This window comes from Aptenodytes patagonicus, chromosome 7 (genome assembly GCF_965638725.1).
Source record: "Aptenodytes patagonicus chromosome 7, bAptPat1.pri.cur, whole genome shotgun sequence".
NCBI classification, from domain to species: Eukaryota; Metazoa; Chordata; class Aves; order Sphenisciformes; family Spheniscidae; genus Aptenodytes; species Aptenodytes patagonicus.
The window spans coordinates 14,094,773-14,109,647 of record NC_134955.1 but is presented as its reverse complement, the minus strand read 5'-3'; the positions used below and the strand labels follow the sequence as shown (position 1 = coordinate 14,109,647).

The following is a 14,875-nucleotide window of genomic DNA, read 5'->3' as shown; positions in this document are numbered from 1 at the left end:
ATATTTAATCTGTAACTAATTTTTTCAGGACTACCATTGTGCATCGTGCACTATTGTCAGATAGCAAAACCTTTCCTCACGTTTCATCTCGTACTTGTCTATAAGTGGTGGCCACATATATTAGCTGCCTCTCTGAACTTTCCCTGGTCATACATAGCTTGGTAGTATGTAGTCTTTTCCTCCCATTTGACCTTCTCCCTCCACCCCTCCACCCCCTAAAAATTTTAAATATTCTTTCTTGATTATCTCTTGAGTAATGAAATAATCAAAATTGCGGTTCTGGCCTATCCTCTTTAATTTTCTTATTCTGCTGTAATATTATCGTGTCATTAGACTGTGATGACTTTGAGAGTTTATCTGATGGGTTGTCTAGAAATGCTTAATTTCTGTCCAGTTTTGAGAGGAAGTTCCACTTAGACCTATTCTGTTACAGATTCTGGGTTTAGACAGGACTATTCAACAGAATGATCTAAGCCTTGTGTTCAGCATGACTATACCCTTAGTTTCCCACTTGCAAATAGGGTTAGGAAGTGTATTTCTTTCCTGCAAAATAATTTTGAAGATTGCGAAGCTGAAATAAAAATGCATGAGGCTTAAATGGATACTCAGAACTGCACTTGTAACGCTCCATTAGTGCTATTGTGTGGGGAAAAAAAACCACCCCAAAACAACCTCTACATCTGTAGAGCCAAGGAGGAGGGATATACTTCAGGATCTATAGCCTTCATCCCATGTAGTCTATACTTGCTTAGTTTGTCAGACAGAAATTTCATAACTACATCTAGTAGAACTGAGATGACTCATCTATATTCATTTTAGCATCTATCTGTAGGACGTATCAAAATGGTTGGAAACTGTTCAGCAGAAAGCTGCTGGGGATGTAGGATAGAGAAATGTGTGGCTGGTGACCCTCCCATATAGATACTTCCTTTAATTGCTGGATTGGAACAATAAAACAAGGTCTCGACTTCATACCCTTGAAGTGTATTGTCATTACTAAATCCAGTGAGACTGAATGGATTTTGGGTTGTTGGTCCATCCTTTAGAAGCTGAAGTTTCAAACAGGCCTAATGTGGTATCATATAAGGCACGAAAGCTTAGATTTGTTTCTCATATGTCATAAACACGAAGCAAAATTTTGCCACTTTATTCCTCTTCCAAGGCTTTCAGTAGCAGTTCTCTTCTTTATTTTTCCCATACCTTTTTCTCTCTCCCCTCATTCCAGACCTGAATCTTGTGAATTTTTTTGTGTAGATAGTTAACATTTTTTGTGTTTACAGCAAAAGAAGAAAAAGTCCTATCTAAAAATCCCATACCTGAGATCAAAGTTAAGTGTATGTCCACCTAATGTATTTTGAATTTCTTAGAATTTAGATTAATTCAGGTTATAAAAACATTCTGTGTGGTAGTTTAGATTACCAGCTTTAAGAGCATGGTACTGTCTATAAATACTGTCTAGAAGATTTTAGGTGCTAACAGAATACAGGCATTGATAAAGAGTAGTTTATAGGATGGAAATGGCAGTGAATGCCAATTTTCTGATGCATTTTTTTCATTATCTCTTTGTTTTCATTTCTGGTACCTCTGGGTTTCATGAGACGTGGCCATGTCAAAGTTTACCAGAAGGCCTTTGCTGAAGGGACTGGTATTCTGGGGATTGTTTCAGTCTTCCTCTTTCCTCCCTGCCCTCCTTCACATTTGCCTCTCAAAAATTCCTCTTCTTAGTAGCAGGTATTCAAGGACATCTCTATCAGGTTTTTTTTCTACCTGATTTTTGGGAAAAACTGTAGAAAATGCTGACTGTAGCAATAAAGACTTTCTTTTTGGCACAGCCCGCTCAGTTTCTTCGCCTCTTTTGACCCTGTCCTTAAACTGGGAAGCTTGTAACTATAGGCATGAATGGTTTGTTTTATTGCACAGTGAACCATCCTTCCAGTAAGTGGGTGAAAAGGAGTCAGCGAGGCAAAAAAAGTGAGAACATAGGGAGAGATCCACCTTGAGTATCACGATTATGCAAGCTTGGAAGTGTTTTCAGACATGAACTAGGTGATGGTAAAGCTGCCTTTTGAACTACGACTTACAAAGATATATCTCATGATATAGAAAAAAGAAATGTGTATGTACGCTCACGTTTAATACCATTTTACACATGCATATATACCTACAAAGATGTGTGCAAACACACAAATATTAAGTAGTTAATGCTGCATTTGCCACAAACCATCTACAGTGTTCTAATGCAGCAGAGGTTCTCCCCCCCCCCCGTCTGGCTACATCTTCCATTCCCTTAAATGAGGTCACCAGTGGAACCATTCATAATGCTTAATAACACACTCTACCAGTGATGCACTCTTCAGAATACTGAAATTGATTTTTCTTCTCTAAAAGTGTGACCTGCCAGTGTAGCCTTTGTCCTGACGCCTAATAATACGTGATGTTCCTGACAGCACAGGATGTGAGCACAGATGTTCTGCAAGCATCAGAAAAAAGCAGCCTCAGTGCAACATCTAATGCTGTCGAAAGCATTTCATTTGCTGCAGATCAATGTCTGCTTTGAAGAAGAATAATTAAGGTGTTTTGTTCCTTTTGAAATGGGTTCTCAAAATTAGGTTTGAATCGTCCAAAGCTTAATAAGGGGCTAGATAGATATGCATGAGGTATGAGCATCTTGTTAAATTCATGGATGCTTAACACTTTTGAAATTCATATTATTAAGGTAAGAACCTAACTTTAGGCAGCCTCTTTAATGATAATGGTGAATATGGTTAAAGCTGTTAAAAATAACACAGTGGATCTGAGCAGCTACCTGTCTGTTCCACAGCACCTTTGCTGTAGTGCCTATCCTGAGATAACTTTTAAGAAAAATGCTGTTCTGTTCCCTGCCATATTATGCCTGCAACATAGGAAATTATACTGTTCATTCTGCATCACACAGAGCTTCTGTCTGAAATTGTCATCCTACCAAGATGAGGGAAATATTTTCGTGGACTTTATTTAGTCCTTCAAGGTTGGATGGACAGATTGTTTATTTGTTGTTAGTTGTTGTTGTTAGTTTTACTGTAAGTTAATCAGAATTTACACGGTTAGTGCAGAAATTGCTAGGTAAGGGTCTGTGTGATGCAGATGAGTCAATAATTCCTTGTGATCTTGAACTCTGAATTTAATACTTCCGCAGTGTCGGACTGCATCTTGTTAGGTAGTTGCACAGCCAGTGCTGTTCCTGTTCCTGAGGGTGTGGGCCACTCTCTTTTCCACTTATGCTTCCTATCACAGCGGCAGTGACAGCTAGTATGGCAAAGTACAGTTAAGCATGCTAAATGTATAATCCAGTTGTCTTTTAATGCAAGTTGACAGCTGCTGGCAAGGCGGGTTGAAATGGTATTCTTGGAGACTTCTGCTACACATCACAGTCTGAAAAAATCCCAATCCCTACAGCTCCTTCTTACAGGGTTTATTCAGCTCTGTTTGGTGTGAGAAGCACTGTATTCTTTTACTGAACTAGCTTTTTGTAATGCTTGCTAATTCTCCACAATGTTGCTTGCTTATTAACAAAAATTTCAGAACAGGAACAGTATACAGGCTTATGTTATTTACTATATCTGTTCATGATAATATTACCATTTTTATTGGTGCAAAAGTGCATTTCTATATAGCTAATTTAGTAATATATACCAGCACTAAGTCTTAACTAAGAGGTGAAGTACATTTGCAATCTGATGTTTTAACTTGCTGTCCTGAAGAAAAAAATGAAGTTAGCTTGTGATAAGAACACACCCCACCCCAGAACAATTTTCATTGTTCTGTCTTCAGAGGTGATTTACAGCCGTGAGGAGGTAAATAGTTTCTTTCTGGCTGTCATCAGAAGCCACAGAATCACAACACGGCTGAGGCTGGAAGGTGCCTCTGGGGACTGTCTAGTCCCATGCCCCTGCTCAGAGCAGGTTGTCCAGGACCATGCCCGGTCGGGATTTGAGTATCTCAGAGGATGGAGGTTCCAGGGAATATGTATTATCCTCTTTATAGTTTCACACTGATGTTTTAACTGTATAGCAATTTACTAACTTAGTAGGTGTATTTAGGCTTCTTAACGTGCTGCTCTTCCTGTTGTATACACTGCTAGATCTACTTGTGAATTTTCCAGGTTTCTGAAACTTTGAAGCACCATTTCATAATAGCAGTGTTGTTTATTAGGGGATGTGGCATAATCTGGGACTCGGGCTTATCTGTTTCTGGACCAGTTGTGTGTCCTTATGAAAGCTGCATCTGTTTTCTTTGTCGGTCCTCTCCAATAAATTTCTTTTCTGTTTTGTTTTCAGTGTTTCTGGTGCATGGATGGGTGTGCTTTGGGGGTGAGGAGGGCAACAGTGAAATCCTGATCACCTCTTGGAGATTCTCTAGTGCAGTATGTGGGAAGTAAGATGCTTACCTTGGAGGCTAGTTTAGTCTTGTTCAAGTCTAGAAATATTATTGAATGTGAACCTCTGATCTCTGATTCTTAGAAAAGATGCTTTTTGTGAGTGAGCAATTCTCTTTTCAATAACTCCCTGACACAAAGACAACTAAGGCTTTTGCTGTTGCCTGACAGGGATTGATGGCCCAGCTGCTTTTCAAGATGATGTTCAGAAGATAGGAAGTCAAGTGCAGATTCTCACTGTTGGACAGTCTAGCCATGATGAAGATGATGGAGAGAAAATGGCTAGTGGCCAACAACAGCAAAGCAAACAAGATCTTAGAACAGCAATGCAGAAAAAAGGTAAGTAGCCAAAGCTGCCTTCATGTTCCCATTGCTTGCTTTATGTACGTTGACTCCTTTTGCTATTCTCACTCTCAGCCCTAGCCGAAGCAGAGATTGTTACTCTGTTTCTTCTCCTCAGAGCCTGTTAGACTCTATTCTATTATCTTAAAAAAAACCCAATAATGAAGTTCTCTCTTGTCCCAAGGAACAAGAACTCTCCAGGCTCTCAGGGAGATGGCTTTCCCATCTGTAGTGCAGTGCCGCTATTAAGGTACCAGGCAGATGCTAATGCTCATATCCATCTGTTCACATTTTTATATTGTACAACTCTGGAAATCACTTACTTGAGGGTTAAAAAAGGAGTAGGGAATAGCAACATTCAAACTAGAATACTAATTTTAGTATTGACAATTTACTAATTGTCAGTTAAATATTGTTCATGTTTTCATAATGTGTGTTTGTGCTTGCAGAGGTGAAAATTACAGCACCGTGTATTCTGCAGCATTTCCCATGCATAGTCCTCACATGTTCTGGAGTATTTTTTTTTTCTAGAGGCATGCATGATTTGGGAGATAGATTGTGTATGTACACATTCATGCATCCGTCCCTTCCTTCCTGCACTGTTATTATCTCTCATTAGACATTAACTGTAGGAAGGGAAAAAAAAAAATCCTAAAATCCTCACAAAGCTTTTTCTGAGGGCATTTGCTTTGGACTTGTTCTTCTTCAGTGTACAGCTTTTGAAGCAAAGATGGCTCAAGCCAAGAGTGCTCTGATGCTTTAAGAATAAACTCTTTGTGTATAAAGAGCAAAATGTAAGTGCAAACTTGACTCAACTAGAATAGACTATTCATACCTAAATGCCCGCTTCTTGTCTGCAGAGCAGTTCTCACTAAGATTCATTTTTTCTGGGATGTTACTCTGCAGATGTGAGCAACTTCAACTGAAATGGGCAGATTTTCTCCAAGTGTGGTATTTCCTGGGCATTTGAATCGGAGGGATGTTGGCATGACTAACGAGTTCTGATCTGTGTGGTGATTGTGTTGCCTTAGACCATGGCTCAGAATATTTAATCATCAGGCACACTACTTACTAAAGCTGATTGACTTAAAAACTATCAACAGACTTCTCAAATTAGGTCAGAGCACTCAGATTTTTACTCTGGGGGACATTTCTATTTTTTATGTTTTTTTCCAGGTTAAGATATATTTTTATTCTCCCCAGTTTTTTGTTTATTTTTTAACAGAAGTAGTGGGTGGGGGTTTTTTTATTTGGTTTTGTTTTGTTTTGCTTTGTTGCTTCATATTCTTAAAAATATGATATGACCTTTTTTTACCAAGTCTGAGTATACTCCTAATCAGAACAGACACTGCTAAGAGTGGACCACTGGTATGCTTCAGGTCAGGGGGGAGGCCGCTTTTTTAAAATGGGAATGCTGAGGTTTACTCATTTTTATTAACAACAGAGCTATGCTCTGTGAGACACAAAGAAAGGTATTAAGACAAGACTGCAACTGGCAGCATCTCCATAAAATATTTTTACTATGCGTGTATGGTTTGCCACTTGATACCAGCAGAGGAGGGTTGTTAGAAACTTTGGAGTATCCCTGTATTCATGGGAAACTTTATGTAGAGCTAGGGTTTTTCATATGGATTCCAACTGCCAGTTCACTGCCTGTGACATGTCCTCACTGGCATGTCCCTGTTGGTCTGAAAAGCATTTAGAATTGCTGTCTCCCATCAGTCCTTCTCTTGCATGGAATAGGAGCAAAAGGAGAACAGAGAGATAAATGCTAACTGGCCTAATGGGAAAGCCTGAGTCCCATCAGATTTGCGTAGCCCTGATTTGTGCCCATTCTGCTCTCTGACACTAACTTTGTGGAGGGAAGCCTCTCTCAGCACATGTCTCTGCTTCCCCAGTGAGTCAAGTTCTGTTACGAGACAAGAGGTTATAGGCTACCTGAGTGTGAAAAGAATATGCCACTTGCAAGAAAATGCCAAATGTTTTATTTGATTTCTCCATCTGTTGGAAATTGCCATACTAGAATCATTTTCTTCCTGCAGGAAACATTTGTCCTTTTGATTTCTGAAGTCTTAATATGTGAGTTCCTCTTTGGCAAATGAGTCACTAGGACAGAGCCAGGCTTCCATAAGTTTTAATACGGAATAACTAACGTTTAGTCTTCACATTTATCAGTATCCTATGTGTCTCTGTAAAGACTTGGAATGAGCAATTTGGTCTTAGTTCTTCTTTGCCACCTGAAGTTCCAACTGTTTTGAGATTTAGGGAAGGAATGGGTTTGATTTCTGGGTTCAAAAACAAAACGGGATCTCTCTGAAGCATTCTTCCCCGCAGGTCATGAGTGCAGACTTTTCTAAGGCTGACACGGAATTTTCACCACCAAAATATTGGTGGTGAAATAGTGAGCACGGATGTAGAAATAAACTGATTATGTCTGTGCTGTGAAGTATGGCTTTATTGCACACCTGCCAGCTGAGGAGATGGACTGCCTCTATTACCCGTGCATAGTTGACTAGAACGTGGTTGTCATTATTAAGAAATAATGCTTGTGATTAATGGGTGTGCGATTAATAATGAGTGAGTTCTACAGGCTTTGAAAATATCTGTTGACCTGTGAACTCAGGCCTGCCTTGCATAATGAGATCCTATTGAAACATTTTGCTGTTGTGCTGTGTGGTGTATGTCCAGGCTGGGGGAACTGAAGAACTGGATAACAAGACCATTCATGGTGCAGCTGAATGGAATACAAGCATTGCATATGCTCCTGTTTTACTGTTATACACTTGCTTTTACTGCTCTGGTGTTGTTTCATTATCCAGTGTGCATCTGGTGTCAAAAGCTATTTTAAAGGGATATGCATTGAAGTTATTGGAAGTAGCAATAACATAAAAAGTATTTAAATGCCCTTCTTGGTGTCTTTTTTTCCTCATTCCATTCCAAAATTTGAACTGAAGAAAACCATTATTGATACTGTCTCTAATGTTTGTATTTCTGTACGTTAGTTTGGTTCAGTCTCTGCTTGTAGACCAAGCTCATATTCCAAAAGACTAAGCTACATGAAAGTCTCTGTGCGTATCCCTGGAAGTCCCGGAAGAACAGTTTAGAGAGCCCGAGGAAGATGATGAGGACACACTGGGCACAGGGATTTAGGTAGAATGTGTCTGAATACTTTTTTCAATGTTACTGAATGAATATTTGTGTAGAATCTATGTATATCACTTGTGTCGATCAGGTTTTGTGTGTGTGTGTGTGTGTGTTAGAATTCAAAAGTAGGCCAAAAACCTACCATACAGGGCACATCATGCACAGAAACGTTTGTGGCACAACCGTTTAGCATGGATGATGTTTTCTGAAGCTTTAGCTCTGTGATCCAGGGCTTTTTGACTTTATCCAAAGTACTAAAAAAGAAGGCGACAGCAGGTATAAGCAGGTAGAAAGTGAATTTGATTGTGTAGAAAGGTAAAATGTCCATAATTGAGAATTCAGGCAGCAGCATTATGGCTCCATCCTCTAAGCCTTTAGCCCTGTACGGAGTCCTGTTGGCAAGTTAAGCTTGGTCACTCAATTAAGGGTTTGCAGAATCAAGCCCATGGATTTTTTCCTTTCCCAGATCCCCATGCAAATACATCCTGGTCCTCTTCCACCTCCCAATCCAGTCTTGTCGCCCTGGATCATGTTCCTGGTAAGTACAGAAGGAAAAAGTTAATTATGCCCATGCTGCCTGACTCTGGAAATCTTTGTGTTTCATTTATCCTTCTGCATTGGACTTACCAATAGTGGAAATTCTGGACCAAGTATTTTCTTTTTTCCTTTTTTTTTTTTTTTTTTTTAATTAAGGGAAAAATATTGCGTAGTTAGTCTCTAGTACGTGCAACTTAGAGTTTGAACCTGAATACAGGGTGGCTTCATCTGCATGATACTCCTTGAAAAACTAGGCCTGGCAAATGATGCTTTCTGCTGCGAAGTCCTATTTGATGTTCAAAGCTGTGTTTCCCTTTGAAATGTCTGAGGTTTTGAATTCTTGTAAAGTCAATTTTTTAAGTGCTGTAAGGCAGTTCCTTTGGCCTGGGCTGATACTGTTTTTTACATGAACTAAATATGCATGAGAACATTTCCTTGATGTGAATGTTCCTTCTCAGTCTAAGATCTGTTCTTCATCAGATCACATAGGAACGGTTAAAAGTGTGCTTGTAGAAGGGCTCGTATTTTAATTGTTAAGGTTTCCAAATGGCTGTGGTAGGTTGTCCACTCAGCTCCAATTTCAGGTTTAAGATTTTGTGTTGTGTTTGAAGTACTTGATTGGATGAAGAAAATCTGAATTTAATTCCTAACTGGATATTGCTCCTGTATCACTGGGTAACTCGATCCTTTCTGTGGAATGGAAACCGTAATATTTCCTTTCTCATTTGCTGAAACGTTTTGGCTTCTCAGGGCAGCTACTGTCTCACCCACGTATTTGTACACTGCCTCACACAGTGAACCCCCCTCACACACACCCTCTCTCACCTGTGAGCCTAAGGGTGCAACAGTATAATAAGTGATGTTTTACAGCAAGTATGGACAGCTTTAATGTATTAGTATTTCATATAAGTGCGCTGCTTTCTCCTCAGGCATTTCCAGCAGCATGAATTTTGATGAGGAAGAAGATGAGGAAGATGAAGACAGCTCCAGTTCTTCACAGTTAAACAGTAACACCCGGCCTGGTTCTGCCACGAGCAAGAAATCCAATAAGGTAAGGGGTGAGTGCCGAAGAACGCGCATGCAGGCTGCTGTGTACTGCGTGATTTCAGAGTGCAGTCAGGATAGGCCTGGCTCTCTTGTTTTGTTTTTAATATGCACTAGAGTATCTCCAAGGTGATTTACTGTGACAGCTCTCAGGGTTCACAGGAGCAAGCAATGAAAATAACTTGGAGAAAAGAATAGCAAATATTGTCTGAACTTGAATGAAGAGAAAGGTAAACAGTAAATATTTACCTTTCTACCTCTTGCAGGTGCTCAGAAGGATCTTTTGTTTCTATTGCCTTTTTCTGAGCATTTTCCCACCCTGTTCTCGCTGCTAACATCTGAACATAAACTAAGACTTGGTCTTGTTCAAATATTCTAAATCACAAGCTCTTGCTAAACCAGTTGATAGTGCCCCACTCTTTTATATACTGCACTGACTTCTCATCTCTCTGATATCTCTATCTAGCTTAATCTGTCTTTCCCTACCACATTTCTTCCTTTCATCAAAGGCCATCGCTGTCCTTGGGTATGGCCTTTCTGAAAAAAGAAGTGTGGTGAGATGGGAAGGTGTGAGCCAGGGTTTGCTTTGTAACATTACAGCACTCTGCCTCTGCAGCCACCCCGTTCTGCTTTGCCAGATGTGTTTGTACACTGAGCATCAGCGGCACAGAGAACTGCTCCCTGGGCCTTTGGCAGCCAAGAGCTTGACCGATTGGATGGGGAGAGATCCTTAGCTTGATAAGCTGTCTTCAAGGCTGCTGAGGAATCAGAACGGGGAAGACAATATGTCCGTTGGTTTTATTTTTTTAAAGTGTGGCTTCTATCAAATGTCATTCCTTTGTACTTATAACCTTGTAAATCAAAGATGAGGAAACCTGAGTTTTGCTTACTGTTTTAGGAAGCAGCCTCAGCCCCCAGTCCTTCCACAAATGAGCCTCTCATAGATGTCGATGACCTGGAGGAATTTGCCGTAAGACCTGCTCCACAGGGTGTCACTGTCAAATGCAGAATCACAAGAGACAAGAAGGGAATGGACCGAGGGATGTACCCTACTTATTACCTCCACTTGGAAAGGGAGCATGGTAAAAAGGTCATAAAATAACTTGAATGGCATACCAGTTGCATCTGAATATAAAAAAATTATTAAAAGTCTGAAGAAGTCTTACAAAGAAAATATAATCTTACATTTTAAATATATTTTCACTTTCACTGAGATCTGCCCTACAGTCTTCCAAAAGCAAAACAATAGTATCACTTTGTTCTACTGTCTTTCTTCATATGTCTAATCTTTGGTCTTAAATAATCCATGCATGGCACCTTTACGTGACAGTCAGCAGTTGAGGCTCTCTGCATTCTGTGGCCTGAAAAGCATCTGTTTTCAATTCAACTGGAAGAGCCACAGCAACTTAGAAAGAAACATTTAACAAAATAGATCGAATTTAATTATTTAAACCATAAATAATGGACTGAGTGGTTGAGAAGTCACTTTCCCTTTCCAGATTTTTATCTGGTTTTGCTAAGTCCCAGGAGACCTTCTGTTACTTTGCTAATAATGCTGAAAGACAGAAAAATTGCCTATGGTTTCCTTATATCAAAGCAGGAAGTGGTGTGTGCTAACCCCTTTGGCATTCTAGAATATGTTTTTTTGCACTGCTTAGGTGTTTCTGTTAGCTGGAAGGAAACGAAAGAAGAGTAAAACCTCTAATTACCTCATCTCCATAGACCCAACTGACCTGTCTCGGGGTGGAGAGAGTTTTATTGGAAAACTGAGGTAAACACTGATACATCTAAGAATTTTCTTTATCTAAATAAAGTTCATTTCAAATTAAGAAGCCTGTAAGCCGCTATGACTTCTTAATTAGAGGCTTGACTACATGATGTGATAATGGTCTTAAAGTTTACCAGTATCCAAGGCATGTTTTCAAAACATCTCAAGTACTTACGAGTTCACATTCTATTAAAAGTCAGCAGGACTGAAGCTCTTAAATGCTCAAAGGCCAGGTTCTCAAGGGTGTATGAGCACAACTTATCTTAATGGGATTTTCAGAAGTGCATGAGTAGATTGTGTCTAGCCCCTGTTGATATATATACCTTGGAATGGAAGTTCTGTCTGTTAGACAATCTGAAAATCTCCTTGGTTTTGCCCATTTCTTAAGATCCTAATTAGCATTATTTACAAGTAGTGGAATTCTTTCAGAACCAAGTGTTTCTTTTCTGTCTGTCATCCCATCATACATCAGTCTGTTGTTTGATACTTAACGTGGAGCCTCTCAATGTATGTTTAGATTGTCTGTGCCTGAGGAAAGGGACTACTGCTAATTGCCATTTGCCTCTGTGGATCTTGGAACTTCATGCGCTATTTATTGCAGTGCAAAAACAGAATGAGGATAATGTGCTTTTAGTATGTTCTAAGTTGTATTTTGTGCTCCTTGGTGTGACTGATCTTACTTACAACTTTATGAAAATCAGTCTCTGTATAGAGTTAGTAGTCAGGTAAGAAAGCAGATAGTTTTGTAGAGAGTAAGCATATTTTAAAAACCAAGCAAACACATGCAACAACCCCACCTGTTTCCTTAATGCTTTCTTGAATTTACTAGTTTGCAAGATGTCATGAGAAATCTCCAGTATAATGATAAGGGACTTTTAGTATACTCTGCTGTACTGTACCTTTACATTTTTGTTACGGCTTTTAATCCAGGACTTGCCATTTAGTTGGGATTAGAATTAACTATTTGTACTTGATACTATTCGTCTTTCCTTTGGGGCTACAATGCAGTAAAGGATAGATGTCTCGGGCAGCGTTACTGGCAAATGGTGATTGGATTTTCCATTTTTTTTTTTTGATAGATCAAATCTTATGGGAACTAAGTTTACAGTTTATGACAATGGAGTAAATCCAATGAAAACAACATCAAGCCTGGAGGCGACTATCCTGCGTCAGGAGCTAGCTGCTATTTGTTATGTAAGTACTGCTCACAGGCAAAATATGGAAGAAAGGGCAGTTCAGTTTCTGAAATAGCGCACTGAATTTCCTTCTCGTTTATGATTATGTAAATCAGCATTCATACTTTGATGTAATCAAACAGTTGATCTTCACTAGATAAACCAGGAAATTCAGTGGAAAGTAGAGGTGAAAAACGTGCACAGAACCAGGTTGCCCAGCTCTCACTTTTGGTCAGAAGGTGTTGGAGCTTTTACATAACCCTCTGGAAGAGGTAGGATGCTTCACAGCCTGCAGGCACCATCTGAGGAAGCCTCCTGAACTGGAAAGACTTGTGCACATGGAATTACTGCACTAAAGTATGATCATTTGTAATGGCATTTTGGAGGAGGCCTCTCTGATCCAAAACACAGGTAACTGGACAGCTAGGTCTGCAGCAGTGGCTGAGAGACTGGGACAAAAACTCTAAAACTCCTTTTTACCAGGAAAAAAAATGAACAAACCCCAAACAAAATCCGAAATTTAATTGAATGAGAGAAACCAGCTTCTTACAAGACAGTAAATAGCAGTTGTCAGGGGCAATGCAGACAATCAAGACTTGAAGCACAGGTGTTGTTGTTTCATGATTACTGGATGACTAGCTGATTTGGTGAGAGTATTCTTTCTGTCCAGAAGTCTCTGGGCCCAAGAAACTCTTCCAGTCAAAATTGGTACATACACTGCTACAGAAGGTTTTCTGTTTTCACAAATCAACAACTTCTGACAAAAATACCCAAGAACCACTTTTCTGAAAAGTTCCTGCCCAGCTCTAATCAAGGATGCCCGGAGCTATGTCAGACCGAGGTCCAGCCATCCCAGCATATACCCTGAGTACGCACAGAATGCGTTCCTGGAAAGGTCAGCTCTAGGTTGCAGGGAGCAATGTGTCTGGAAGCTTTTGGCACATGAAAAAGAAAGCAGAGAGCCATCCCTTCCACACAAAGTGCTGAGAGCATTGAGGGGTGGCAGTATTAGCTGCTAACGTGTTCTTTCCCTCCTGCTTAGGATGCAGTTTTTCTGTGAATATAGTATAAATAGTGGTTTTGTTCGCATGTGCTGTTATTCAGGCACATGGCCTACAGTTGCAGACAGACAAACACACACATATCCCTCCATTCCTGTTGGATTTGAAACTCTCTGAGAATGTCAGAAAATCCAGTTAACAGGATTTAACAAGAGAGTCCAGGATTTGATGTCAGTTTACAGTTTGACTGACGTTTCAGTAGGAACCTAGGAGAACTTACATGTTTAATAAAGGTAATTTTACTGGTTTATGGAGGAGAGCATTCCCTGGAGCCAGGCAACTAGTCTTCTGGTGCAAAGTAGAAATACAAGGAGAAAACAAAAAACTGTTTTAAAAAAAGTTATGTATTAAAAAAATTAGGCATTGCTTGTATAAGTCAACAGCAATGACATTTGAAACATTAACATTGCAAAATAAAAAACTCAGTTGCAGTCAGCAGAGGTAATTAGAAGTGTGAGTGTTGGAAAGAACAGAACCATGGCCGCTGTTTGGAGAATGTGGCTAAGATAAGCTGCTTTTATATGTCTGTTTTGAGATCAGCAGTTTAAAACTTGTACATTTGTATAAGAAAATGACTTGTTCCATTGATATCTTTATACTTGTGGAGAAAGGCAGCAGGCTTGCAGGTGTGCTGTGGCCAGAGGACAAAAGGAAATCAGAATGATATTTCATAACTAGCCAGGTTTGCTGAAGTAAGATTAGTGTTCCTGGCTGCAGCAGAACCACAGCAAAGAATGCCAGAAAGAGCACTCCTGAAACACCCTTTTAATTCCTGCCTTGAGATTTTTCCTGCAGCAAAAACTATAATAAATAACACTTTGAAAGCACCACTATGCCTCTCACTGTTTCTCAGCTCATCCGATCAAGTATGTATCTGGAGAGCAAGCTGTACCTGCTTCCACCAACTTACTGAGCCTGACCTGCTGAATCATCTCAGCAAGTCTAGTTTATACAGGCAGAAGGTGGTGATGCATCTATTGTTAACTGTGGGATAAACGTGCTGAGAACTCTCATTGTGGAGCTCACCTTAGGGCATGTTTCAAGCAGCAGGAATAAAGTTAGTGCAAGGACGGAGTTTTATCAGGTGCTGTTAACCATTTTTACTCTCCCCGCTGATGGCAGGCTAGCATATTAATAAACCTGCAGCAGCACCTAATGGCTGATTTCAGAATCGTTTGGCAAAATTTATCAAGAAGCAGGGAGGTGTAACTGTACCATTTGTACCAGGATTTTCTGTGCTGGATTCCTTTATGTCCATAGTATCTCACAGTTCAGTTTGTGTCAGATTCTGCAAGCAGGGAGCTCAGCTGATATTCTGAGGTGTGACTCAGGTTTCAGGAAAGCAATAAAACTATGTATTTCTACTCAGGCCTCAATTGCTTGCATTGTG

At 39.9% G+C, this 14,875-nt stretch overlaps 1 protein-coding gene across 8 annotated transcripts in view; it reads left to right on the top strand.

The window, feature by feature from the left end:
- The window catches only part of TUB (TUB bipartite transcription factor), a 165,830-nt gene that overhangs the window by 140,730 nt on the left and 10,225 nt on the right, over positions 1-14,875 (top strand). For 5 of the 8 annotated variants that reach the window (XM_076344055.1, XM_076344048.1, XM_076344047.1 and 2 more), the window contains 6 exons: positions 4,586-4,753; positions 8,367-8,438; positions 9,367-9,488; positions 10,380-10,571; positions 11,140-11,252; positions 12,329-12,443. In XM_076344055.1, the coding sequence (XP_076200170.1) occupies positions 4,586-4,753; positions 8,367-8,438; positions 9,367-9,488; positions 10,380-10,571; positions 11,140-11,252; positions 12,329-12,443 (782 nt within the window). The remainder of the gene's footprint in view (positions 1-4,585; positions 4,754-8,366; positions 8,439-9,366; positions 9,489-10,379; positions 10,572-11,139; positions 11,253-12,328; positions 12,444-14,875) is intronic. The other 3 variants (XM_076344050.1, XM_076344054.1, XM_076344052.1) reach the window with 1 other exon arrangement.